The following is a 27,859-nucleotide window of genomic DNA, read 5'->3' as shown; positions in this document are numbered from 1 at the left end:
TACCGTGCCTTCTGTCTCCATCGTCCTAATTTCCTTCTCCTAAGTATTTGCAGATCTGTAGAACATCAGCCATTTTACAAAATGAGGTTGGGAGTTTTCTGTCTGTGTTTTTTTCCTTCCAAGTTTCAGATCCAAAAACATGTGTTGGCAGTTTGGCAAGGGAAATTGAAAAACAGCCTTTTTCTTGTTTCTTTCTCTTTCTCTGTTACCGTGTAGCAGCGTTTCTCAACAGAAACACAGTTGACATTGATACCGGAATTGTAGATTTTCAGGTCTAGTCTCCCAGCCAGGAACGGATCCCAGGCTGCAGGGGCAGCACAGAGTCCCAGCCACTAGACCACCACGGGTTGATGTCTCACAAAGTCACAGCAGGAGCTTTGCAGAAGCTCAGGCAAGCAAGCAAGCAAGTAGAGGCAGATTTGTTTAGAGAAAGAAAACATTTATTAAGGAGAAAAGTAACAGAAATAAAGTGGGACAGGCCATGGAACCAGGCCAGGGAGGGGCAAGGAAGCCCAAGGGGAGTCGTATCTCAGAATATAGACCTTTTCCCCTAATTATTCTAAAGCTCCACCAGTCTCTTTGTGATTGGTTAGTTCTGGGTGGTCTCACTCATTGCCTAAATGTCTCTGTGCCCAGAACTAAGTCTCTGTGTCCCAGCCCTTACCTTTTTTTCTTCATTGCCCTCTATTTGGAATGTCTTGTTGACCCTAAGGTCATAAAATTCGTCCCTAATGTCATAAGTTCTGGGGTGTTTGATTAGTCCCTTTGGAATTTGTTGTCCTTATCTTTGGAACCTTCCTTAACTCTCCTAAAGTCCCTGCACTGTCCTTGAGGCTGCCTAATTATCCCTAACTCGCCCTAGGATTCAACATTTTGGATCAGATAAAGCTTTGTTTGGGGAAGTTGTCCTGTACATTATAGGATATTTAACAACATCCCCCAGGCCTCACCAGTAGCATCTCCCCAGTTGTGACAAGCAGAAAAGTCTTTAAACATTGCTAAATGTCCCCAGGGGCAGATTGTGCCCCTGCTTAAGAACTGCAGCCATACAGCATAAACTGCATTAAAGAAAATGGGTTTGGGGGGTGGGGAGAAAGTCAAGATTGGCACATAATTAAAATTCCCTTAAGCTCTTTGAGCATATTATCCAAATCAGAACTGTCCAAAAGAAATATAATACAAGCCACAAATGCAAGTAATTTGAAATTTTCTGGTAGCCACATTAAAAAGTAAAAGTAAGCTAGTGAAATCAATTTTAATATATATATTTTTTAAAGATTTATTTGTTTATTCATACAAGAACTGGGGTGTAGGCCAGAGGTGTGGGGGAGGGGGTGTGTGTGTGAGAGGATTCACCAGAGACGGAGTGGGAAGCAGAACAGGCAGACTGACAGAAATACACTGCTGAGGGGAGCAGCAGGCGAGACAGGAGAGGTCTGCTGCACCATGTGGGTCACCTCCCTGGCCAGGGATTGAGCTCATGTTGCAGTGGCTGGTGGTAGCTTGATAGCACTATGTCTTTAACCCCTGTGCCACCAGGGAGGCCCAATTTTAATATAGTTTATTTAACCCAATATATCCAAAATACGGTCATTTCAGCATGTAATCAACATAGAATTAAAATGTTTTACATTCTTTTTTTCTTTTTTTTTTATACTGTCTTCCACATCCAGTGTGTTTTGACTTTCAGTAATGTATCTCAGTTCGGACCAGCCACATTTCAAGTGCTTAGTAGCCATGTATGGCAGCTGACTGCCATATTGAATAGGACAGCTCAAAATAATCTTGATCTCTAGATAGGGTGTAAATTAGCACATAATATTTTCCCTCCCCCATTTATGCCAAGAAGTTGTCCTGATTCATTTACTTCAGCAAATAAGGCCCTGAATCTGTTACCATACAAATCCTTCCCAAGGCATATACACTGCCTTCCTGATCCAGTGTTACTCATATTCTCCAGTCCCCATTTTATTTTTTTTTTTTTTTAAATTTTATTTATTTATTATTCATGCAAGCACTGGGTACAGTCAGAAGCACTGGAAGGTGAACGAATTCACCAGAGCCAGAGCGGGGAGCAGAGCAGACAGAAGGACCGAAGTACACTGCTGAGGGGAGCAGTGGGTGGCAGGAGAGGTCTGCGCACCATGTGGGACCCTCCTCCTGTGGCCGGGGAGCAGCCGGGGATTGAACTGGCGCTGCAGAGACCGCGGGCAGCTTCGCAACCCAGCACTCAACCGCTGCGCCACCGGGGAGGCCCTCCAGTCCCCATTTTAAATGATACCAGCCCTCTGTTATCTTGGAGATAATTAATACATTCATTGAAAATTATTATTTAGACTATAGCTAGAATGAGTGTTCTTTAAGTGAGTGGCTTTTTGCCAAAACCTTAGTCATAGGTAAGACTAAAGAGCAAAGAAGACCCATTAAGGGTACTAACAAATGGGAGAGCTAAATTCTTTTTTATTTTCATTTTTTCTTTTTCTTTTCTTTCTTTCTTTCTTTTTTTTTTTTTTTTTTTTTTTTAGCAGCTAGATTTTCATAAGGGCAATAAATCAAAAAGGAAATCCTTTTGGGAGGCCATCTATCCACTTTTTTATTTTTTTAATAGTTTTATGGGTTTTTTTTTAAGATTTATTTATGCATACAAGAGCTGGGGTACAGGCCAGAGGTGCGGTGGGTGAGCAGATTCACCAGAGACAGAGTGGGAACAGAACAGGCAGATTGAACGAAGTACACTGCTGAGGAGAGCAGTGGGTGAGTCAGGAGAGGTCTGCTGCGCCATGTGGGTTGCTCCCTGGCTGGCCAGGGATCGAACTCGTACTGCAGAGGCTGCAGACAGCTTCATAGGTTGTGTCTTAACCACTTGTGCCACCAGGGAGGCCCCCTCCACCCACTTTTAATTCAATAGGTTAATCTATGTGTTTTAATAAGATAAAAAAATTATAAAAATTACTTTTAAAGGGATAGTTTCCTCAGCATGCAGTTCAAGACTGACCTAGAATTTTTAAGCATTAATTCTTTTTTTTTTTTAATAGAGGCATGTTTTATTTATTATTTTATTTGTTTGTTTGTTTTTTGTTTATACATGCACTGGGTACAGTCAGAAGCGCGGGAGGGTGAGAGAATTCACCAGAGCCAGAGTGGGGAGCAGAGCAGGCAGAAGGACTGAGGTACACTGCTGAGGGGAGCAGCGGGCGGCAGGAGAGGTCTGCGCACCATGTGGGACCCTCCTCCGGTGGCCGGGGAGCAGCCGGGGATCGAACCGGCACAGCAGAGGCCGCGGGCAGCTTCGCAACCCAGCACTCAACCGCTGCGCCACCAGGGAGGCCCTTTAAGCATTAATTCTTAATAAATGAAAACAAATAAAGGGAATAATAAGTACAAGCCATATTCACATTCACTTTTATCAAAAGGTTTTAGTAGACATTTATTCTCCCCTCTTACTCTAGCCTTGCAAGAACTGTAAAGAAACAGCAAGAAGAGATAACTGGAGCTGGTGTTCTGCTTCTTAAAACTCTCTCTTTCGGCTCCTCCTGCTCCCCTGAAGCAGAATACCTGTTTTAGTCAGGGATTCTTTTTTTTTTTTTTTTTTTTTTTTTTTTTCTTTGATAGAGGCATGCTTTATTTATTTGTTTGCTGGTTTGCTTGTTTGTTTTGTTTATACAAGCATTGGGTACAGTCAGAAGCGCGGGAGGGTGAGAGAATTCACCAGAGCCAGAGCGGGGAGCAGAGCAGGCAGAAGGACCGAAGTACACTGCTGAGGGGAGCAGCGGGCGGCAGGAGAGGTCTGCGCGCCATGTGGGACCCTCCTCCAGTGGCCGGGGAGCAGCCGGGGATCGAACCGGCGCTGCAGAGGCCGCGGGCAGCTTCGCAACCCAGCGCTCAACCGCTGCGCCACCGGGGAGGCCCTAGTCAGGGATTCTTAATTTTTGTGGTCATGACCCCCACTTAGAGCTTGAAACCTGTGAACTCCTCCTCAGAATAATGCTTTTAAGTTAATTAAATGAAATATATAGGATTACAAAAGAAATTAATTATTTTGAAATACAATTATCAAAAATGTTTTTAAAATATTTGATAATGTACCTATGTACTTTTTTAATTGCATAAAATAATATGTTCTAATGATGGATGATTACGATACCCATTTCTAAGTAGTAATGAGTATAAAGATATTGAGATATCTGTAATGTGATAGGAAAATATGTGTTATTTCTACTATTAATTAGGAAGTCTAAATTTTGGCTAAAGTTTAATGGAAATAGATGTAATTTTTTTCCTATATGTTTTCACAGTTACCAAAATCCTCTGAGATGCTGATAGGTGGAAGATCCCTTCAGCCACCTTCAGCTTTAGATTTGGAAAAAAACAGCTGAAGGGGGCAAAGATGGGTAGAAAGGAGTATGGGCAGACAGCAGAGGGAAAAAGAAGTAGAGGACAAGTAAGACGATGAAGGAATGTATAGCAGTTGGAACAGAAGGGGAATTGCCTTTTAAAATGTTAAACTGTCCTAACCAGAGCAAAAACCTGATAGAAATTTAAAATCTTTCTCTTAGCTCAGTTTTGAACAAACTAGATTTGTAATGGTAGGCAACGACTTTTTGCATGAAAATTATTCTTCTAGATTTTAGAACATTGCACAAAAATTTTCAACCTTTTTAAAAAAATATATTATAAAATTACTAATACATTTTGAAAATGTATATTATACTCTTGCCTAATCCACCACTCTTCCTATCTGTCTCCCTAAAATGTTTTTTCTTCATTGTATAAACTGCTCATTTCCTTTCACTGAATACCTGACAATTCCAGGCCCTTCACAGTGACCTGTTCAGCTTATAAATATACCCCTGATTAGCAGACTGTTACCTCTTTTCCTTAGGGAAAAGTCTGTGATGGAAAAGTTGATGCCTAGGGTTAACCACCAATAGAGAAAACTGAAATTCTTGTCTAAATCTCCCCAGGATTTATTCACTTTTGTCCTAAATCCATCAGAAACCACTAAGGTAGTTTTCTTTTCACTGTTTTACTTCTTGGTTCTTACACAATTTTCAGTTGAAAATTCCCTCAGCTTTTCAGGCCTATAGGCCTAGCCTGAAAAGATTTTTTTTTTTAAAGATTGATTTATGCGTACAAGAGCTGGGGTACAGACCAGAGATATGGGGGGTGAGAGGATTCACCAGTGACAGAGTGGGGAACAAAATAGGCAGACTGACCGAAATACACTGCTGAGGGGAGTAGTGGGCGAGACAGGAGAGGTCTGCTGCGCCAAGTGGGTTGCTCCCTGGCCGGCCGGAGATCAAACTCGTGCTGCAGAGGCTGCAAATTGCTTCATAGTGCGGTGTTTAACCCCTTGAGCCAGCAGGAGGCCCTAGCCTGGAAGGATTTTAGATCTCAAGCTGGCTTTAGTTGCGAAAGGGCTCTGAGCAAATTTCAATGCTACTTGCAGTTAGAAATAAAGAAATTTAACAGTTTAGTTTTCTTTCTTGATTGGATGGGAGCTAAATTGGCGCCAACTCCTGTTTATTTCATTACAGTCAAAAAAAAGCTTGAAAAAGAGAACTGAAGTTTTGATGGGGGATATGTATCTATTGAGGAGAGTAAAAAGAGGCGACTTACCCATCATTATTTTTAAAAACAAAAAAGAACCACATTTCAGATCCGGGCTGGTGAAGGAGCTGTGGAAAACTGCAGCATCCAAGCTGTTACTATGTCGCAGGCATGTTTTAATGAAAGAACATGGCCAGCCAGCCTCAAAGGGAATTTTGAGGATATCATTCTTCATGTTGTTCATCTGTTCCCTTCACCTCAACCCCCTAAAGAAAGGATGGGAACATAAATTTTTGTTCAGTCACAAAACTGAGGCAGAACTAGCCTCACTTTCTCATTTTTTTTTTTTCACACAAATCCCTAAATAAAATGTCTATACCATCTCTTTTCCCTTCCCTCATGCTGCCTACAGGCCTCTCCCTACCCTAACAAAAACATTTTTGCTTGCATTTTTAGTTTACCATTATATAGCCAGCAGCATTGCACTGGCCCCTTTATGGCTGATGGAACCCAGGCGGGCTGCCCGATGAGGGGAGGCAGCATTTGGCCGATGGGGCTGGTGTGTGCCATTACTGCTGGCCATTGGGCCTCTGTCCTCTACAGCTCCATCCTGGCTCATTAAAACCCTGAGCCAAATAGCTGGGCAGGCGCCTGCTGCAGCACTGTGGGGGCCAGGAAGTTAAATGGTTCTCCTAATCCTGCATAATTTATCTCCCTGTTAGCCCCCTCATAAATAGTCCAATTCAGCCTTAACCACGGAGAGCTTCATTCTGAATTTCCTATTTTTGTGATGACCAGTGAGTGCCCAACCTTTCCTTCTCCTCTCTTGTTATTATTAAAAATTATTTCCCCCTTGTCCTCTGCAAGTTTGTCTTAATGTTTTTTTCAGTTGGAACCTCCTGCCTGGATCCCACTTCACCAACAATCTGTCTCTCTCATTTGGACCCGGTATTCCAGGGCAGTTGCTGCTACGGTCTTCCCCTTCTCCTTCCTGTCCTACTTTCTAGCGCCTCTTTTTCTCTTTCCACGTTTTCCCTTTCTTCATCCCATCTCCTCTCCTTTTCTGTCATTTCCAGCATTTTCTCCTTCCCTTTCCTCCTCCAGTCTCTTTCCAGGGAACAACCTTATTACAGCATGTTTAGTAGGACATTTTAAAAGGGCACTGAATCGCTTATTTTTTTTTAATCTCCATTTCTGTTTCATTTCAGAGATTTACAAATGAGGACCACCTGGCAGTTCATAAACACAAGCATGAGATGACATTGAAATTTGGCCCAGCCCGAACTGACTCAGTCATCATTGCAGGTATTTGCTGTCCCAGAAGCCACGTGCCTTGATATCACCAGACAGTTAAGATTAATACCAGGGACCAGATGTACTGGGAGCGATACTCCCCTTCTCCCATTAAGAGCCCTGATGTGATCTGCATTTAATCAGGAAAATGGAGCACTAAAAGCTTCCAAGTTTCTATTGTGCCCTCCACTCTGGTTTTAATAGAAGGTTGAGTTCTGCGGTTTCTGAGGGTAGGTGTGTTGAGTTTTTGTGTTAGCTTTTTGCAGTCTATTCCCTCTTTGCCTTCTTTGACTTAGGAAGATTTACAGACAAGAGGTGCCTTTGACGTTTCTCCCTATCCGTAGTGAAGAGGTGAACAAAAGAAAGCCGACCTAGCCGGGCCGCTTCTCTTCCACCTGGTGTCAGTTTTCCCAGAGCAGGCAGATTGTCAGTTCATAAATTTAGCTTCCCTTGTAAACCCAAACACCACCGAGGGCACATTTCCAAAGCTCAAACAAGACATTTAGCCAGTGAGACTTTTCTAAGCCAATTTGGGTGACCTGGAACCTCTCACCAGTTGTTTTAGATCTTGTCTTGCTTACATATGCCTTTCTCAAGGGAGCGCTCTCAGCAGCTACTCTCAACCCTGGCAGCAGTTCTCTTGTGCCACTTTCAGCTAGATTGATATACTAACCAAAATGGGCTTTTTATATTGATGTTATGAGGAGGTCTGCTTTAGCCTAAGTTAAGCAATCTTCCCTCAGTATTCAGCCAATAGGAAATTTAGCCAATGGTTATTACACCCATCAATAACACAGGTAAGGTACACACAGTTTCTCTAAGAACCGTTAGCCAAAATGCAACTCAAGATGTAGTGAAGGAGAGGGAGAACCTATTTTTCCATACTTCTGTACATGAAGAAAGGGACTTGCCTTTACAGATCTCCTATTCCTTATTGAGCAAATATTTATTGGATTTAAATGTCTACAATGTATACCAGACCCTTTGCTGAGAACTTGTAGGTCATAATTCCTGGGACATTGTCATTGGTGATCCTTAAGAAAGCCAGGGGAAACGGCCTCCCTTCGTGGCGCAGTGGTTGAGTGCTGGGCTGCGAAGCTGCCCACAGCCTCTGCAGCTCCGGTTCAATCCCCAGCCGCTGGCGAGGGTCCCACATGGCGCACAGACCTCTCCTGCCACGCCTGCTGCTCCCCTCAACAGTGTACTTCGTTCCATCTGCCTGTTCTGCTCTCCGCTCTGGCTCTGGTGAATTCTCTCACCCTCCCACGCTTCTGACTGTACCCAGTGCTTGTATAAATAAATAAATAAATCTTAAAAAAAAAAAAAAAAAAGAAAGAAAGAAAGCCAGGGGAAAGTCCTCAGGGAAGACGGCATAGGATATAAATACATATGTGGACAACACATACATGTCTTAAGGCATATATATGTGAAAAAAAATTGGGCCTCCCCGGTGGCATAACGGGTTGAGCGCAGCACTGTGAAGCTGTCTGCAGCCTCTGCAGCGCTGGTTCGATTCCCGGCTGGCCAGGGAGATATCCACATGGCGGGGCACACCTCTCCTGTTTCACCCGCTGCTCCCCTCAGCAGTGTACTTCGGTCCATCTGCCTATTCTGCTCCCCACTCTGTCTCTGGTGAATCCTCTCACCCTACTGCACCTCTAGCATGTACCCCAGTTCTTGTATAAAAATAAATAAATCTTTAAAAAAAAAAAGACATATATATGTGAGAAAATTTGTAGTTAAGTACAAACAATATACATATTAACAAAATTAATATCAAATGGAATTAATCAGAGAAAATTCTGAGGTATACTTAGGTTATTAAAGTTGCAGAGATTATACCAAATGGATGAAAAGGCTTATGTTGAGTCTCTGGGAGTGATGAGAAATCAATACAAGGCCGTCTTCAGGAGAGAAAATGTCTTCCTGTTATTCTTTGCATTCTGTTTTGGAATGCTCATTGCATTGCTTGGGAATTCAGCTGTCCTGTCTAGGTTGAATTACAGTATCCTACCTATCACTGAAATAAGACCTGTCTCACATGTGTTCCAGCCCCTTACTGAAAACTTACTTGGCTCTGTTTCTCTTATTCAAATCTGTCTGTCTATCTGTCTTTCTGTCTGTCCATCTATCTGCCCGTCTGTCTGTCTGTCTGTCTCTATCTATCTATCTATTGTGTAGAACAACTGGGGTACAGGCCAGAGATTTGGGGCGGGGAGGGTGAGAGGATTCACAAGAGACAGAATGGGGAGCAGGACAGGCAGATCTACTGAAATACACTGCTAAGGGGAGCAGTGGGTGAGACAGGAGAGGTCTGCCTCTTCATGTGGATTTCTCCCTGGCCGGCCGGGGATCGAACTCGTGCTGCAGAGGCTGCAGATTGCTTCATAGTACAGTGTTTAACCCCTTGGGACACCAGGGAGGCCCCCCATCTTGCACTTTATTGAAAATAAAGTCTTCCTTAAATTATTCTCATCTGCTTCTAATATTCTTACTTTAAGGCTATTTATACTTGAATTTTCAAGCTTCCCACAACTTAGTCCTATGGTCACACTCAACTCTATGAACAACTTATATGCCCAATGTGATTATCTTTTAACCTAGACATACCTTTTTCTCCTCATCAATACACAGAGTCCATACCTGGTCTCTCTCTGTGTCTTCACCTGCATTTCTGCTCTTATCCTCCAAGTCTTCTCTCTCCCAGATAAAGACCAACTCAAGTCCCACTTCTTGAAACCTTTCCTAACAACTCTGTCATTAATTTGTCTTAATTTCTACCACAATTTTATCCTCTACACATAATAGCACCTGTTTTTTGTTGGTTTATTTTTTGGCAGGGGGCGGGGCAGGAGCTGTATACTGTGATACTATCTATGTATATTAATTTTATTTCCTCAGCTAGAAAACATTCTCCTAATTCCCTCAGGCAACTGTCAGGGCTTATAGTTGGGCAAAACTCCTATACTCTTATCCCAGTCTTCCCCCAAGTGTGCACACACAAGTCTGTGCACGTAGCACCCAAACACATAGAAAGTGTTCAGTAGACATTCGTTAACTCTTACAGAATCATCAGGACAGACTGAGGGTTTCTGTATATGTTTTCAGGCAGTTTAGCAATTTGTTCAGGAATGGGAGAATTTTGTTTGAAACTTAGATCAGAGATCCAAAAGACCCTCTTTTTTTTTTTTTTTTTAAAGATTTATTTATTTATGCATACAAGAACTGGAGTACAGGCCAGAGGTGGCAGGGGGAGGGGGGGTGTTGGTGAAAGGATTCACCAGAGATAGAGTGGGGAACAGAACAGGCTGAATGACTGAAATACACTGCTGAGGGGAGCAGCGGGCGAGTCAGGAGAGGTTTGCTGTGCCATGTGGGTAGCTCCCTGGCCGGGGTATCGAACTCGTGCTGCAGTGGCTGTAGATAGCTTCATAGGTTGCGTCTTAACCCCCTGCGCCACCAGAGAGGACCCCAGAAGACCTTCTTTTGTCATAGCCATGCCCTTAACTGCTCTATGTTGTTCCACTTAAGTTGTAATGTTTTTGTGTGTGTCATGACTGCAATACTCTAAGCAGAAAGAGTGACATTACCTCTACTCTCCAAAGGATGGAGAAAAAGTAGCTTTATCACTGGCCAACCAAAGCTGCTGAAGAACCTTTTAAAACTATTTTGGGAGGTAATGGTAACTTTTCCAAACACTATGATTCAGAAGAGTTTTTGTTTAAATATTTTTAAATTATGTTGTTTCCATGGAAAGTCCCACTGGACTATTCTCAGTTGATCATACTAAAAAGTGCTCTTTTAACCCCAGGTCACGCTCCTTAAATATCATTTAAATATCATTCTGTTTCTGGGCCTCCCGGTGGTGCAGCAGTTGAGCGCTGGGCTTCGAAGCTGCCTGCAGCCTCTGCAGCCCAGTTCGATCCCCAGCCGCCGGTGAGGATCCCACATGGCACGCAGACCTTTCCTACCGCCCGCTGCTCCCCTTAGCAGTGTATTTCGTCAGTGTGCCTGTTCTGTTACCTGCTATGGCTCTGGTGAAACACCTCATCCTCCCGCGCTTCTGACTGTACCCAGTGCTTGTATAAATAAATAAATCTTTTTAAAAAATGTATCAATGGCCCCCCGCCCCCCAGTGGCACAGCGGTTGAGCCCTGGGCTGCAAAGCTGCCCGCAGCCTCTGCAGTGCCAGTTCGATCCCCGGCCACCGGCGAGGGTCCCACATGGCACACAGACCTCTCCTGCCATTACTGCTGCTCCCCTCAGCAGTGTACTTCGATCCATCTGCCTGTTCTGTTCCCCGCTCTGGCTCTGGTGAATTCTCTCACCTTCCTGCGCTTCTGACTGTACCCAGTGCTTGTGTAAATAAATAAATAAATCTTTAAAAAAAAAATCATTCTGTTTCTGTCATTCAGTCTAGTGGTTTGGGCTACACGATGAATCCCTTAGCCTGACTGGTGTGCCAACTAAAACCAGAGAGGAGGGCCTCCCCTGGTGGCGCAGCGGTTGAGCGCTGGGCTGCGAAGCTGCCCGCAGCCTCTGCAGCGCCAGTTCGATCCCCGGCTGCCAGGCGAGGGTCCCACATGGTGCAGACCTCTCCTGCCGCCCGCTGCTCCCCTCAGCAGTGTACTTCGTCCGTCTGCCTGCTCTGCTCTCCCCTCTGGCTCTGGTGAATTCTCTCACCCTCCGGTGCTTCTGACTGTACCCAGTGCTTGTATAAATAAATAAATAAATAAATAAATCTTTAAAAAAAATAAAATAAAATAAAATAAAACCAGAGAGGAAACCTGGAAGAGCAGGATGGGAAGAGAGAAGCTCAGTTCTAAAATTCATGTTGTGAATACTGTTCAGCGATCTAAAAAGACAAACTCATGCCATTTGTGGCAACATGGATGGAGCTGGAAGGGTTAATGCTAAGCAAAATAAGTCAGAAGGAAAAAAGATAAATATCAGATGGCTTCACTTATGTGTGCAATACGAGAAACCAAACAAAGGGTGAGACAAAGACAAATCTTGAAAGATAAGAAGCATCCATGAGGGGAGGGGGAGGAGTAGGGGGTAAGAAAGGTTGATAGTAGGGGAGCAGGAGCATAAGCGACCATGGTGATGGACTGAGGGTTCTTTGGTGGTGGGAGGACTGTGGTTACACCTGAGGGGAGAAATCATATCAATATATTGTCCAAAAATTAAATTTAAATAAATAATAAAATTCATATTGCTCGAAATGGTTCATGGATTACCCAGAGCCTTTCTCTTCCCAAGTGCAGAGGCACTGTGTTGGGAAAAGGTTTGCACAGCCCATGAGAGGATAATTTGGCTGACAGATCTAAATCCAAATATTCTGGTTTCTGAAATTTGCTCTCACCCCAGGTCTCTGTGAAATGAGGTCTGTTGTTTAGTTTCCTTTTCTAGCTCATGGTCTTCCTTTCTTGTTCTCCAGCCCCTAGATTTGCCTGAAATGTCTTTAGAAGTAACACCCTTACCTCAGCGACCACTAAAACACAAGGCCTCTATTTCTCATATGTAAGGGTTAGTAAGCAAGCTCAATCATCTGATTCTCACTTTCTTACCAGATTTTAACATCCATCTGCTAATACCTGCTTACTTCAGACCTAGTAGGGAGTAAACTTAAAGGGAAGATGTCACTGAACTGTACTTGATTTTCAGTTCTGGAGGTTCTCCAAACACCACCTGCATGGGTGGTTTGGTTTTGTTTAGGGGTGAGGGCTATGAAACCACCTCTGGGAAAAAGGTGGTTATGTGGATAGTCACACAACAAAACGTTGTTCTGTCTTCCCTCTGCTGGCCTTGAGGCAACACAGCACAGACACCCTCTGGTGGCCTAGCATCAGCCTCTGTACGAGCAGACTTGCCCTAACTCAGAGACTCTCTCTCCAAATAGATAAAGATTTGTTTTTTATATACTCTCAGGTTTTATTAATTTCAGGTCAAAACTAAAATTGAGTTTTCTTTTCATGTCTACAGATCAAACTCCTACTCCTACTAGATTCCTGAAGAACTGTGAGGAAGTGGGGCTCTTCAATGAACTGGCTAGCTCCTTTGAACATGAATTCAAGAAAGCTTCAGATGAAGAGGAAAAAAAGGCAAGAGGCGGGACTTTGATTGAAAAGTTGATGGTATTCAGATCTAGGCCATTTTCTTTGTGCCCTGGGGATAACTTGCTTAATTGGTTAGAGCAGAAGACTGTGTACTTGGTACTGCAGAATCAGGCTGTGCTCTGTAATCTTAGCCACCCAGGATTTTAGGTCTCCAGATGATGGATCAGCCCAAGTCTCTCTTTACTGAAAATCAGTCTTATTTCCCTCCCAGTGGAGTGTGTTAGTTCAGTAATACTTTATGTTGTTATTCTGGCTATGTGGAAGGTGTTAAAATATTATAAATTACTCATATCTTTTTGGACATTTTATTTTTGCCAAATTCCACTCTTTTCTGAGCTATTCAGACTTCCACCAGGACTGTTTTCATTCAGTCAGTGAATCAGAAAACACTGAAGTTCATCTTTGTTTCATTGTTTGTAGCTCTTACTTTCAGGTAAGTTTCTAATAATATTCAAGACATTTAACTTGAAGAGGATGTTATTAATGCCTTTCAAAGGAGATCAGGAAGGATGATGAAAGAACTAGAAATTATGCTACTTTAGGAACAGTTCAAGAAATTGAAGTTTTGCTTGGAAGGGAAAGTTTAGTATGAAAGCAATTGCAGTCTTCAAATACTTGAGGAACTTTGATGTAAAAGTTAAAGTTATTCTGTTTCCCAAAGGTAAAAGTGTGACCAACAGGTAGAAACTGTCAGAAAGTGGTCAATTATGTGTATGCCACTTTAGTATAGATATTGTAGAGAAGATTGAAAGTTGGAATCCCTTCACATTCTGAGGTGCTGTGATTCTGATTTTTGTCTTTATATTCCAGATTACTAGAGAATTCTTTAGTTTGGAAAACCTAAGGGAAAACTCAAGAAGCTGGGTCAAAGAAAACTAGTTTCCACAGAACAAGGGGTTTTGGGTAAAAAGGAAATGAGAAAGGTCAAAGTTTATTTTAGAATTAGAATTCTGGGTTATTAGCTACTATTTAAAGTCAGGTCTGTGTTCCCTAATAATTCAGAAAAATTCCAGTCTCTCTCTCTCAAAACATATGCACTTTAACACACAGATCTTCTTTAATTATTTGGAGCAAAGAGGCATGAATCCCACCAGAATATAGGAAAGTCATGCTATAAGGAAAAATCTCCAGGGAGCTCTTTCCTTTTCAGAGGGAGATCCAGGTGAATCAAGACAATTGTGCATGTTTTTTCATCCAGTATAAATGATAAGAGGGCAGGATAAAGTATTGCCATCAGGGGAGGTCTTTCCAAGTTCCATAGCTTTCTCTTACCTTCTTTTTAATGCTGTATCTCTCACACTAAAATAAAGTGAGCCAACTCAGTGGCATGTATTTGTGGTTCTAACAAATGGCAAAATTATCCATAGTTTTCTCATCATTCTTTTTCTTCAGAGACCCAGGTCTTTCATCTCTTAGCTGCTTCAGCTTACATGGTATAATTTTATTTTATAGCTACCCTATCTCGTCCCCCCTAGATCAGAGAAACCAGTCAAATTGTTTTCACAAGAATATAAGAGATTTGAAGCCAAATTCATTATAGGCAAATTCAAGAAAATTAGCCTTCTTTTAAAAGTGTTAAGTCTTTTCCACTGCCATTTTAGCTTATTTGCCACCTCTGAAGGCCATTCATAGTTGGCCATACCTTTATTCAGTGGGTATCCCTAGGTCTCTTCCTTCTGAACAGAGATGATCTTCTACTCTACTTGATGAGATGCACAGATTCGCTGGAATGTCTCCAGGAGTGTTTAATAAACCTAACACTTTGCTGAACCACAGCTTTTCTAGATGTCCCTTAGGCATTTTAAGCCTGCGGTTGTATTTACTTAGAGACCTTTCCTCCCCACCATCCTCTGACTCCAAGGATCCCACAGTGAGCTTAGTTGGGCCTGACATCTTAGCAATATAGAAAACATGAGAGCAGACATGAAACCATTGTTGCTGTTGTTCACTCCAATCATATGGAGAGAAAAAACCATTAATACCTTCTCTAATGTAGTAAGCACCAGATTGTTTCCATTCTTCTTAATGCCAAGGTTTCTAGGGATTAAGGTAGTAAGGGAAGAATCGGGGAAAAAACTTCCTCTTTCATTAAAAAACGTAAGGTATGAGAAGGGTATGGGAACAAAGGACCTACTTGTCATGAAACGAGCTGCAGTGCCAGCCCCTCCTGTCATGGTGCAGCGTCAGGGCCGCCATCTCCAATGGTTTAATGTTCCCTGCAAAGCCATTTATGCCTCCTCAGTTCTGTGAAGTGATTGCATCATTGCCAGAAAAGTATCTCTGTCCTTACTGGTTGTCTCTAGTCCTGCTTCTCAAAGTTCTAATTTCTTTCAGATATCAAATGATCAGCCTTTACTTTCTTTGTTGCCCGAAAACCCTGTCTTTCTGGGGCCTCCCCAGTGGCACAGCAGTTGAGCGCTGGGTTGCGAAGCTGCCCACAGCCTCTGCGGCGCCAGTTCGATCCCTGGCTGCTCCCCGGCCACTGGAGAGGTTGTGGCGCGCAGACCTCTCCTGCCGCCCGCTGCTCCCCTCAGCAGTGTACCTCGGTCCTTCTGCCTGCTCTGCTCCCCGCTCTGGCTCTGGTGAATTCTCTCACCCTCCCGCGCTTCTGACTGTACCCAGTGCATGTATAAACAAACCAACCAACCAACAAATAAATAAATAAAACATGCCTCTATTAAAAACAAAACAACAACAAAAAAAAACCCTGTCTTTCTAACCTCTAGACTGTAGCACCAGATTTGGGGTGTGATCACCATGAAGCATGGGGAGTTCCCCAAAGAAGATCTTCCTGTCTTGTTTTCAGGGCTTTAATAGCTGATTTGTCTTTGTTTGCTTTTGATAATTGGGTGACCTAGTCATTCTGGTTAGCAGGAAAAGCATTTACAGCTCCCTAGTAGCCAGCAGAACTGGTTGGGAATAGACAGGCAATAGATTCAGGAGTCAGTTTATTTTTCTGAGAAAGAATACAATAATAATGTTCACAGGGGTTTAAATGACATATTTTTGTTTTTCTTTCAGGGTCTTTATAAATATTCACTTATGGCAAAGCAGATGTTACCTCCATTTTATAGTTAGGGAAACAAGTCCTGACAAGTTAAAATGATTTGGCCAGAGTTGTGCATAGAAGCTAGGCTCCACATTGCTTTGATTTTCAGTTCAGCATGTTGACCAAGATCTGAACTTCTTAGAATACATTCCCTCATCGTGTAACTGGAAAGATACAGACTCCACCTGAGAGGAACCACTGAGTTGAACTATACTCCTTTCTCTTTGAACAGGCTGCTGCTGGGCCCCTTGACATGTCTCTGCCGTCCACACCAGACATCAAAATCAAAGAGGAAGAGCCAGTGGAGGTAGACTCATCCCCACCTGACAGCCCTGCCTCTAGCCCCTGCTCCCCACCACTCAAGGAGAAGGTAAAATTCTCTACCAAGAATCATGTCAAGTGTTAATTGATAGGTTAAGTTTTGATTTATTCATTGTATAAATAATATGTGAACAGGAGAATGCTGAAACAAATGTTAATTATTTGAAAGATTTACATAAATTGTGCCTATTTTCTAACCCAGCAGTTCTATTTCTAAATCTATAGGAAGAGAATTTAATGCATGTGTTCACCAAAACTATTATATAAGAGTGTTCATAGTAGTGTAGTGATAATAATCAAAAAACTGGAAGTAGTCCGATGTCCACCAACAGAGAGTAAGTATATCTGGTTTATTTCTAAAGTGGAAAGAAGAATGAACTAATGTTACACACAGCAGTGTGGGTAAACCTCATAAATGTCTTATTGAACACAACAAAATTCGTACACAAACCTACATACTTTATGATTCCATTTAAATCAGATTCAAAAAGGGCAAAAACTATTTGATAATACTAAAACTCAGAATAATGTTATGTCTTATGAGGGGAGATAAGGATTGGGAAGGGACACAGGGAAACCTGTGATCTTGGAAATGAACTCTCTCATAACTGATATATGTAAAAAGTCATTTAGTTGTATCCTTTATATGAATGTACTTTATGTATGTTGTACTTCATTTAAGTGAAAAAAATCATAATACATAAATTGGACATTAAACAATTTAGAAATTAAAAATCTTCCCCAAGGGAAGTCTCTAGTAACTCATATGGTATATCTACTAGGACTCTGATTATTATTGTTCAAGGAAACCTTCTATGAAGTGTTACTTTTTTTTTCATAATTTTATCAAAATACAGCATATACACAAAAAAGCACATAAGTTATAAGTATACAGTTCGCTGAATTTTAACTAACAGCCAGTGTAGGCATACCCAAGATATTGCCAGAACCTCAGAAGCCCCCTCTTGCCTCCTTCCAGTCTGCTGCTCTGCTAATGCTTATTCATTTTATTATCCTTTGTGGAATGGGCATCTGTACCTCATCTACCTCCTTCCAAATTTGATTTGCTGACTTCCCAAAACTGACCCCTCCACAGGCATTACAACTGTTCCCTTCCCCTTACCTTCTCATCAGCAACCAGGTCCAGACGGCTGTCTTGGAGATGTTTTGGGGGCCAATGTAGCCACCGGCAGTTTAAAATCCAAACAAGTTAACCATGGAAAGCAGTTGGTCTTATTACAGTAGGGTCATTATTCAAACTTTCATAGCCCTTTTCTTAAGGATCTAGGAGATGTTGGGTTGCTTTAACACCAGTCTTCTGCCTCCTTTTCCCCACTAGAGATCAGAGGACACTTGGGCATCAAATTTAAGATGCGAGTATCGAGATTGTGAACACTTATAACAATCCTTAGAATTTGTATGGTAAAAGAGTTTTGAAAAAGATTTCAAGCACTTTTCCAGCTGTCATCGCATTCTTACTGCCATCATCCCTGAAAGACTATAGCCAAAAGATCTTCACTCATCCCTCTTGAATGGGTGAGTGAGGTTTGGGCCCATGAGCCATGGAATCAGGTCATGATTTACAGAATGCTCTTTCCAGTAAATTTGTACTAGACTTTATCCACTTTGTATTTCCCTCTAAGAAACCTCTTAAAGCATTTTGTAATCTGTGGGTCTCTTCTCCCCAGGAGGTTGCCCCAAAGCCTCTTGTGATCTCTACCCCTACGCCTACCATCGTCCGCCCCGGGTCCCTGCCTCTCCACTTGGGCTATGATCCACTTCACCCAACCCTTCCCTCCCCAACCTCCGTCATCACACAGGCTCCACCATCTAACAGACAACTCGGGTAAGTAAAGAAAGCAGGAAGAAGCAGTGAAGCCTGAATTTTTTCCTCTTTGTGAAATTGTATGATTAAACAGGCGCTGTTTTTGAATATTTGAGGAAAATGAGTCACTGAGATTGTCTCTCAGAATAAATCCTCCCTTTACCTGTTTAGTAGACAAAACAAGTATTTATTTGGGGGTATACTTTCTTAATTTGGAAGTTTAATACTTCTTTAACCTAAAGTAAGATTCGGGCCTCCCCTGGTGGCACAGGCGGCACAGAGCGCAGCGCTGTGAAGCTGTCCACAGCCTCTGCAGCGCGGGTTCAATCCAGGCTGGCCGGTGAGAATCCCACATGGCGTGGCAGACCTCTCCTGTCTCGCCCGCTGCTCCCCTCAGCAGTGTATTTCAGTCAGTCTACCTGTTCTGTTCCCCACTCTGTCTCTGGTGAATTCTTTCACCCTCCTGTGCCTCTGGCCTGTAACCCAGTTTTTGTATGCATGAATAAATAAATCTTTAAAAAATAATAATAAAATAAGATTCCCTAAAACTTTAGGAAGTTCATCATAATGTGGAGGCCACCTAGGGGTGTGTATTTTTTAGTTCTTGGCCATATCACATAGAATTTTATTGGGTACTACTGAATGAGGGGCTGAACCCATTCATTAAGTCATCTGTTTTGAATGAGGTGTTCCTCTCAGCCCCAGTTGGGGTTCTTGGTCTTTGCTACTCCTAATTTTATTTGTCTTCACTCCTAGCATGGCCCACACAGAGTTCCTAAAGGGGTGACTTGAAATCTCCCCAGATATCTTTGGGTTAAGAGTTTGTTGTAGCATTCAGTCTCTTAAAACTTGCTGTTTTCTGGATCCACTAGGAAAAATGCAAAGGCACAACTTCTTTTTCAGGCAGAGTAGAGCAAAACATGGAAAGGAACAGGAGAAACTTACTCGAACTTGACTATCATATGACATAATTCAGCTTTGCAAAGACTGATTCAATATGGTCCAAGTCTCTCTTGCATAAGGCATGACAGAATTTATATATGCTAGTGGTAGGGATGTTTATTTAATTGTCCTAAACTTTTTTTTTAAGATTTATTTTTATTTATTTATGCATATAAGAACTGGGCTATAGGCCAGAGGCATGGGGGGTGAGAGAATTCACCAGAGACAGAGTGGGGAGCAGAACAGGCAGATGTACTGAAATACACTGCTGAGGGGAGCAGCAGGCGAGGCAGGAGAGGTCTAGTGTGCCATGTGGGTCAGTTCTCTGGCCAGGGATTGAACTCGTGTCACAGTGGCTAATGATAGCTTGATAGCGCTGGGACTTAACCCCTTGCTCCACCAGGGAGACCTTATTCTAAACTTTTAATAGGATTAATTCCTACCCATTTGAGTTCAGTGATATTTGCTTAATTTACAAGGTGTAAAAATCTTGCCATTTCTCTCATCCGTAAGGTAGGGTTCCTTACTTTTTTCACTTTCATGAGGGTGTCAAAATTCCCTTGAGGGTGTCCTGTAACTTTTCTGGAGAAGACTGGAAAATCTGTAATTTATAGGAGAAAGTTCCATGGGCAGAAGGATCTGAATTATGAACATTTTACTTCATGTCTCCTCTAGGTCTCCCACTGGCTCCCTCCCTCTCGTCATGCATCTTGCTAATGGACAGACCATGCCTGTGCTGACAGGGCCTCCGGTACAGATGCCTTCTGTTATATCGGTGAGCTCTGTAGTTGGGGCAGCCAACCCTACCAACACACTAATCCCTCCCTTCCACCTGAATGCTCATAAGCACACATGAGCCCCAGGGAAATGTGGACTCTGGTCTGTATTAGTTGAGCATGGCTGTCTGCCCAAACTCTTCTCAAACCTCTGCCAGTCCAGCACTACGGAACGCTAGACAAAGACTCATCTGGACAGTTGGCTCCTGGTCAGGAATTGATCTTGCCAGCTTGCTGATTGGTTGCTTTCACTTGGCACCTAGTACCTTTCAAATTGTCCACCACTTTAAGATACAGCCCCAGCCTTTACCGCAGGAATTATCACAGCACTGAAGGACTCTGTGGTGCTCCATGGGAGGAAGTATTTCCCAGACTGTCCCTGCGTGCCCTCTGGGCAGGTTGCACAGAACAGGCCAATGTTGAAAGCACTTAATTTTGGAAAGCTGTTGTCCCACCAATAGTATTATGTTCCCTCTGGTTTTTTTTTTTTCCTTGCTCCAGCTGGCCAGACCTGTGTCTATGGTACCCAACATTCCTGGTATCCCTGGTCCACCAGTTAACAGCAGTGGCTCCATTTCTCCCTCTGGCCACCCTATGCCATCAGAAGCCAAAATGGTGAGTACATCCCAGCCTGAGGCAATGTAGGCCCTCCTAAAAGAAGTGGTATCAATCTGGGTTTATTGAATGAGTTAAGCAAAGAAACTGTCTGGGGCTTGCAAAGCTAAAGACACCCTGTCATGGGGTCTGGAGAAGAAAAGACTGATTCATGACTCGTATCTCCTCTCTTCCACCTTTAAAACCCGGTAAATAGACTGTGACCGTAAAAAGAGGCAGCACAGATTGTTTGGTGTAGAACACTTGCTGTTTCAGTTCCAGGGCGACAGATGGAGAGAGGATGAGTGGGCAGGAGAGCTGGCCAAGAGGTGAATAGCTGTGTAACCAGCTTCTGGCCAGGTTCCAGGAGCGCGCTCTCATCTGGACTCTAGTGCTTCAAGCCCCCACCCTCCAACTGTGTCCAGGATGATAGCCAGGGAACAGAGTAGGCATTTTGGAGATCCAGGTGCACATTCTCTCTCCCTGCCATTTTCTTTTAATTTCTCTGTTAAGAGAAAATGGATCTGGAGATTTCAGCTGTTAGGTCGGTAAGGCCTTACTTCTCACCCTTGAAAGACTGTTTTTTTATTATCTTTCCCCCACAGAGACTGAAAGCCACCCTAACCCAACAAGTCTCCTCAGTGAATGGTGGTTGTGGAATGGTGGTAGGTACTGCCAGCACCATGGTGACAGCCCGTCCAGAGCAGAGTCAGATCCTCATCCAACACCCTGATGCCCCATCCCCTGCCCAGCCACAGGTCAGTGGCCCCCTTGGATGGGGGATCTAGCTGTATCTGTTTTCAAGGAACAGAAAAATGAGAGAAGAATGGATGTTTCAGCTTTCTTGGGTATCTGCCTGTGCTTTGGTTCTCCTTGGCAGCTTGACAGTGGGAAAAGGCATCATTCTTCTTTCTCCCTTGCGTTATACCCATGTACAACAGAAACTGGGTGATGCAGAACTGTCACAGAGGAAGTTTCAGGTTTTTTTGTTTGTTTCAATATGTGAATGATGTATCTGAACAATCCTCCAAAATGTGACCACATTGTACACCACACAAAGGAAGCTCCCCTAGAAGTCTTCCCATCTGTTACATTTCACAAAACCAAAAAAAGCTTGCCTTACTAGATTTTATAGCAGAAATCCCATAATAACAAATATTAACAAAATGTGATATCACAGTATTAAGATGACTCACTAGGGCCTAGGGGTTAAGTCTCCCTGGTGGCCTAGGAAGTAAGTCTCAGTGCTGTCATCATTACTGCCTGAGTTCAATCCCCAGCCAGGGAGCTGGCCCACATGGTGCAGCGGACCTGTGTTGCCCGCTGCTCTCCTCAGCAGTGTTATTTCAGTCACCCCATCTGTTCTGCTCCCCACTCTGTCTCTGGTGAATGCTCTTGCCCCTTGCATCTCTGGTCTATACTCCAGCTCTTGTGTGCATAAATAAATAAGTTTTTTTAAAAAATAATAAATAAATAATAAGATGGCTCACTAGACGAGTGTTAAGAAAAACACCTTTCCCTTATCAGCTTAATCCCTTTTATCACAGAGAAATTAAAGTCTTAGAAAAACCAAAGGGTCCTATTAAATGCCCAATTCTTATCTCAAGGAGGCCTCAGCTTCAGTTTTAATAAGTTTTTTTGAAAACTGAATGGACCTCACTTTCTTATCATACTGGAGAGTTGACAACGTGAGATTGGTTTCCAGAGCAGCATCCTTTGCCCAGCCCCTTTTCCTGACTCCTGATGTCACCACCTCCTCTGGCAGTTACCACACACCACCTTCAGTGGCCTTATGCTGGCTTACCATGTGCCCAACAATAAAGCACCCTTTGAGCTTTCTTGTTGGAAGCTAAGCCTGTGCACCCTCTGTAACCCCTTCCTGTGCAGTCTCCTGAGGTTAAACAGTCATCCCCATCCCCAGGTTGTGGCACTTTCACTCCCTCTTGACTGTTCTTTCACCTCCTTTCCCTGCATGTGTTACTGAGTTGCCTATAAGCAAATAAGAACCTGTTCTTCCCTTTCCTCCTCCTTCCTCTAAAGCACCAGTCTTCATGTGTGCTCCAGTGAGTCAGGACAAAGAGGAAATCGAAAATCTCAAGAAAATTAGTGTAAATGTCCAATGAGATGCTATGACCCAAGGCCTCTAGCTCATTAAATTGAGTTTGAAATTTCCTCTATTTTGTTTCTTTTGGGAGAGATAATGTTAGTTTGAATAAATAAAATTTTCTCCTGATTACCTATATTAATGGAGAACATGATTCAATAGGACCTGAAGTAGCATATGATAGGATTTCTTTTTCATAAGCTGTGCTTCTTCTCACGCAACTGATGTAAGCTCTGGCATTAGGGACCTTACTAATGTAAATATTCTCTGCTAACAACAGGTCCAAGAAGAGTTTATTTTTGGCATTGTTTTATGTTATATAGCTTCTTTCCTACAGATGATTGACCTTTCTAGATTTTAATTTTGGCCTTTATTATAAAATTGATCTTCTCTGAACACAATGCCAGCTAACAGAAACGGAAAGTAACCCAAAAGCGCTGTAGTGACAAGGGACATGAGCCTGAAATTTAAAAACAAAAGATAGTTCTGTATCACCAATATGTAAGGGAACTTAAAAATTTTTTTTGTTCAAAAACAAATGGGGGCCTCCCTGGTGGCGCAGGCAGTTGAATGCCGCACTGTGAAGCTGTTCGCAGCCTCTGCAGCGGTGGTTTGATCCCAGCCTGCCAGCAAGAATCCCACATGGCATGGCAGACCTTTCCTGTCTCACCCGCTGCTCCCCTCAGCAGTGTATTTTGTCAGTCTGCCTGTTCTGTTCCCCGCTCTGTCTCTGGTGAATCCTCTCACCTTCCCACGCATCTGGCCAATACTCCAGCACTTGTATAAATAAAATAAATCTTCTAAAAAAAAAAAAAAAAAACAACAACAGGGCCTCCCCGGTGGCGCAGTGGTTGAGCGCTGGGTTGCGAAGCTGCCCGCAGCCTCTGCAGTGCCGGCTCGATCCCCGGCTGCTCCCCGGCCACCGGAGGAGGGTTCCACATGGTGCGCAGACCTCTCCTGCTGCCCCCTGCTCCCCTCAGCAGTGTACTTCGGTCCTTCTGCCTGCTCTGCTCCCCGCTCTGGCTCTGGTGAATTCTCTCACCCTCCCGCGCTTCTGACTGTACCCAGTGCTTGTATCAATAAATAAATAAATAAAATAAAAAAATACAAACTCTAAAATATTAAAAAAAAAAGAAAAAACAACAGAACAAACAAGGCAATGACTTGATGATGATGATTAATAACTGATTATAAATAAAAGAGAATATACTATATCTCACTGGCAGTAAAATGAATAGAAACATGTTTTCTCTTTCTGAAACTTGTATATAGCATGCAGTTGTTTGTAGTTTTGCTTCTGCAATCCATGATCATTAACCTTTTATTTTTTAAAGATTTATTTATTTTTATACAAAAACTGGGATACAGGTCAGAGGCACCAGAGAGTGAGAGGATTCACCAGAGACAGAGCGGGGAGCAGAACAGGCAGACAGACCAAAGAAACTGCTGAGGGGAGCAGCGGGTGAGACAGGGGAGATCTGCTATGCCATGTGGGTTTCTCCCTGGCCAGCCAGGAATCAAACCCACACTGCAGAGGCTGCAGACAGCTTCACAGTGCAACGCTCAACCCGCTGGGCCACAGAGGAGGCCCTCCTTAACCTTTTTTATTCCAGTCTCCCTAAAAGTTCCCCTGAAATCCTCCCCCCCGCTAGATTTCCCTGACTAAAAGAGTCCTTATTGTTAAGAAACAAAAAGTGATGCTAGTTTCATTTCGTCTGTCTGCCTCAGAAATAATCAGTTTCCAACTGAATTGTGATTTGTCTAAATATGGGACTGAGAAGACTGGAGAGAAATGGGAGGCAAAAAGAGGAACTGCCACAGAGAGCAGCTGGGGGCCATAGTGACTCACTGTGGTTAGCAGAGACTGGTACATCACTTTACCAGATCTTACTCATCTGCCTAATGTCAGGTGTTTTTTTTTTTTTTTTTTTTTTTTTTTTTTTTATAGAGGCATGTTTTATTTATTTGTTTGTTTGTTTTGTTTATACATGCACTGGGTACAGTCAGAGGCGCGGGAGGGTGAGAGAATTCACCAGAGCCAGAGCGGGGAGCAGAGCAGGCAGAAGGACCGAAGTACACTGCTGAGGGGAGCAGCGGGTGGCAGGAGAGGTCTGCGCGCCATGCGGGACCCTCCTCCAGGGGCCGGGGAGCAGCCAGGGATCGAACCGGCGCCTTAGAGGCCGCGGGCAGCTTCTCAACCCAGCACTCAACCGCTGCGCCACCGGGGAGGCCCTGCCTAATGTCAGGTTAACTTGGCAAGCATTGACATTCCCATCAAGTAATTTCTTCCTCCCTGGGCAACAGGTCTCACCAGCCCAGCCCACTCCTAGTACTGGAGGCCGAAGGCGGCGCACTGTGGATGAAGATCCAGATGAGCGGCGCCAGCGCTTCCTGGAGCGTAACCGGGCTGCAGCCTCCCGCTGCCGGCAAAAGCGGAAGCTATGGGTGTCCTCCCTAGAGAAAAAGGCAGAGGAACTCACATCTCAAAACATTCAGCTGAGTGTGAGTGGGTTGTGGGTGATTATTAGGATTGCTCAGTCTGAAGAGTTTGATTGAATCAAAAATAGTGAGACAATAGAAGATAGGTAATGCTTTAAACTGGGAAAGACCCAGATGTCCCAGGAAGAATGCAGTCGGAATCTGTTAGCAAGGTTAAACTCTCTCCCCACACATTAGGAAAGCTGTCATCTGCTCCTAGAATCTGCTGCTAGAATGTGTCACCCATAGGCTCGTTTGCATGAAGAGAATTAGATTAAGCATCCCAGGGTGCTTGCTTTAAGTCATCAGTAGAATCTGACTGGGGTCATGGAATCACCCAAAGGAAAATGTATTTGCTCATAATAAAGATAATACCATGCAAGCACAGAACAGTGATACTCCAGATAGCTTATTGAACATTATTTTCTCCCCTGATTATTTATTAGTATATTTCATTATAAAGACAATACATGAGTATATATACATACACAGACATATACTCATTTTAAATAGCTTAGTAGTACATTCTATGGAGTAATTACATTGTAAAGTATGGATATGTATAAGGTTTCTAAGTTTTTGCTAGAAGAACAGAAAGGTACAGTGAGCATTGTATGCATGTGAGTACATAGTTCTGTTTAGCAGATTCCAGTGAGTAGGCTTTTTTAGGTAAAGGACCTATGCATTATTAATTTTAGTATGATCATAGTTATCCTAAATAAGAGTCATTTTCTATTTCAAATCCCTGTTTTTTCACTTTAAGCAGCACCTGTCATTGAATTCATGACTCTACTAGCCCTATCCAGAACCTGCTGGATCAGGAGTCTTTCCCATATTCAGTGGAGAAAGTCCAGGCAGTATTCTGTCCTCACTCTGGAGACAGCCACTGGGGGTCTAAGAACAGAGGATACATTTTCTTGATACTCTTTTCTTCCCTCCCTCCTCAGAATGAAGTCACGTTACTACGCAATGAGGTGGCTCAGTTGAAACAGCTTTTGTTAGCTCATAAAGACTGCCCAGTTACTGCACTACAGAAAAAGACCCAAGGCTACTTAGGTGAGTGACTCATAACCTAAGCAAGGTCAGTCAGTTATTGCGTTGTACTTTTGTGTCCTATAACCCCAATCTGAATGTTCTGGGGAGCTCTAGACTGCTAAGTGAGTAGCCTTTGTGAAGTAGCCAGTCCTACCAAGAAAACAGCTTGTTTTTTAAAGATTTTTTTTTTAAAGATTTATTTATTTATGCATACAAGAACTGGGATGTGGGCCAGAGGTGCGGGGGAGTGAGAGGATTCACCAGAGATACAGTGGGGAGCAGAACAGGCAGATCTACTGAAATACACTGCTGAGAGGAGCAGCGAATAAGACAAGAGAGGTCTTCTGGGCCAGGGATCAAACTCATGCTGCAGCAGCTGGTGATAGCTTGACAGCGCTGTGTCTTTAACCCCTGCATCACCAGGGAGGCCCAACAAAAGAGATTTTTTGAGAACAACAGTTATCCTAATTGTCTATCATAGTTGGAGATAAAGGGTAACAATATTTACTGGGTGCCTTTCCACCATCTTCATAATTCTCTAGTGAAATAGATATTCCCTCCGTGACAAAACTGCTCTCAGTCACTTATCACACATCTGGGAAAGCGGTAGAGCCAAGATTCACATCCCACGAGCTCACACTAAATAGCGTTAGAGATGGCCACAGAGTCAGCTCAGTATAAGCACAGTCCTGCAGTTAATACTGTGAACCATTTGTTTATGGACAGTAGAAGCTAATAAATAATTTTTCCCTTACAAATTAAAATAAATTCATTTTGATCAACTGAATTATTTGCACTATCATTTCAGAGATGTTTTCCCATAGGAAGAGAATAACCGTATCACCAATTTTAAACATCTCTCTTTAAATTTTTAACTTTAATATATAGCTCAGGGAACATTCATTCATTAAGGAGATTCTGATTGAGCCTGTTCAGTACCAGGTACTGTTTTACATACTGAAATATAATAAGGAACCAAATAGATTAGATTAAAATCCCTCCCCTTGAGGGCTGTCTCTTACAGAGGGCTATTTAAGTAGGTGAGATAGACAATAAAACCAGATAAATAGGTACAATATCTGGTATATTAGATAATAGTAAATGTTTGGAATGAAAAATAAAACAGGGAAGAGCAATATGAAATGTTGACAGCAAGGTTGAAATTTTTGCTCTGGTGGCCTTTGAATAAAGAGCTAATGGAAGTGAGGGAATTAGCCATGCATTTACAAGGGAGAAAAATTCTGCAAGTTGAAGGAACAGCAACTGCAAAGACTCAAAGTAGGAGTGTGCCTGGCACATTCTAGAACATCAGAGAGACTGGTGTGACTGGATTGGAGAGAAAGCAGGGTGGAGAGTCATTGGAGATTAGGTAGGGGAGAAAGTGGGAGTACATCATGTAGTTTCTCGTTAGTGACAGAGAGGTCCTCAGCTTTTACGCTATGCTGGGGACCATTAGAGAGCTCAGCAGAGCAGTGACATGACTGATCTGGCTTAAAATTGAACAGGAGCCCTTTTTAGAGAGTGCAGGCGTGCACAAGCAGAAGCAAGCAGTCCACTTGGTGAGGCTGTTGCAACAGTACAAGCAAGAGACAGGAAAACCTTGGACCAGGAGGGTGGGAGTAAAAGTGGTGAGAAGGGGTTACATTCAGATACATTTTTTTCTTCAGAGTGACAGAGTTTAATGACAGGCCAGATGGGGTGTTATATATGAGAAAAAGAAGAAGAAAAAAATGCCCTGGTATTTTTGGACTGTGCAACTGCAAGGAGGTATCA

At 43.0% G+C, this 27,859-nt stretch overlaps 1 protein-coding gene across 5 annotated transcripts in view; it reads left to right on the top strand.

Annotated features, from left to right (window-relative positions):
* The window catches only part of LOC119247993 (cyclic AMP-dependent transcription factor ATF-7), a 110,060-nt gene that overhangs the window by 74,400 nt on the left and 7,801 nt on the right, over window positions 1–27,859 (top strand). For all 5 annotated transcript variants that reach the window (XM_054696675.1, XM_037514871.2, XM_037514870.2 and 2 more), the window contains 9 exons: window positions 6,759–6,855; window positions 12,829–12,947; window positions 16,244–16,381; window positions 18,021–18,178; window positions 19,775–19,874; window positions 20,377–20,490; window positions 21,075–21,227; window positions 24,878–25,075; window positions 25,999–26,107. In XM_054696675.1, the coding sequence (XP_054552650.1) occupies window positions 6,759–6,855; window positions 12,829–12,947; window positions 16,244–16,381; window positions 18,021–18,178; window positions 19,775–19,874; window positions 20,377–20,490; window positions 21,075–21,227; window positions 24,878–25,075; window positions 25,999–26,107 (1,186 nt within the window). The remainder of the gene's footprint in view (window positions 1–6,758; window positions 6,856–12,828; window positions 12,948–16,243; window positions 16,382–18,020; window positions 18,179–19,774; window positions 19,875–20,376; window positions 20,491–21,074; window positions 21,228–24,877; window positions 25,076–25,998; window positions 26,108–27,859) is intronic.

Source organism: Talpa occidentalis, unplaced genomic scaffold, assembly GCF_014898055.3.
Source record: "Talpa occidentalis isolate TD23 unplaced genomic scaffold, MPIMG_talOcc4v2.1 talOcc4.16, whole genome shotgun sequence".
Taxonomy (NCBI): Eukaryota; Metazoa; Chordata; class Mammalia; order Eulipotyphla; family Talpidae; genus Talpa; species Talpa occidentalis.
The sequence above is the reverse complement of the archived record's forward strand: the minus strand, read 5'-3'. Positions and strand labels throughout refer to the sequence as shown.